General features: G+C 40.5%; 1 protein-coding gene across 3 annotated transcripts in view; it reads right to left on the reverse strand.

The window, feature by feature from the left end:
* The window catches only part of ptprz1a (protein tyrosine phosphatase receptor type Z1a), a 127,214-nt gene continuing 126,480 nt past the window's right edge, over positions 1-734 (reverse strand). For all 3 annotated transcript variants that reach the window (XM_061894383.1, XM_061894384.1, XM_061894382.1), the window contains one exon: positions 1-394. In XM_061894383.1, coding sequence (XP_061750367.1) covers positions 266-394 — 129 coding nt within the window. In that variant the 3' untranslated portion in view covers positions 1-265. The remainder of the gene's footprint in view (positions 395-734) is intronic.

Genomic DNA, 734 nt, shown 5'->3' on the forward strand with positions numbered 1-734 from the left:
TTATGTCAACACGTCCTTTAATGGCTGTCAGAATAAAAGCCTACAGGGGAAGTATAAAGATGTCAGAATAAAAGTATAAATAGATTTGGTCCAGAGGAGATTATTTACAGATTAAAGTTGCTGCCAATAAAAAGTTCTTAGCAGACGTGTTAGTAAATTCAGTAGAAAGAAGAAAAAAAAGGCACATGAGGACCAAAAAGTCCAACATTGCAAAGTCTGTCCTTATAAAAAAAAAAAAAAAAGAAGGTTCTTGTTGGCGTGACGATCACACCAGAGACTCCATGCTCTCGGCCGCCGCGTTCCTCGCCAGCGTGACCACGCCCTTCTCGTCGGCGCCGTCCTCCCGCGTGCTCAGCAGGCTCAGCAGCGCCGTGTAGACAAACTGCACGTGCTCCTAGGAGGAAGCAGCACAGACCTTAGCAGGAGCTCACTTTGATACAGTTTGTCCCTCCTAAGTCAGGGGGGTCCAAACTTTTTCCACTGAGGGCCGCACACTGAAAAATCAAAGCAAGCGGGGGCCATTTTCATAATTTTTATTTTAAAAAACAATACAATATAAGTATAAAAAAATATACATTTAGGCCTCTACTCAGTTATGATCCCGGGCACCCCAAAGGGTTTGGGTCCAAAAAAAAATTAAAAACGTGTCATTATTCAGTATTGTTATTTTTATTATTATGCAAGTTTTAAATCTCTAGATCAACATTAGAAAAAAAAAAAGGAAAAAACACAAA

The sequence above is a fragment of the Nerophis ophidion genome, linkage group LG03 (assembly GCF_033978795.1).
Source record: "Nerophis ophidion isolate RoL-2023_Sa linkage group LG03, RoL_Noph_v1.0, whole genome shotgun sequence".
Classification (NCBI taxonomy): Eukaryota; Metazoa; Chordata; class Actinopteri; order Syngnathiformes; family Syngnathidae; genus Nerophis; species Nerophis ophidion.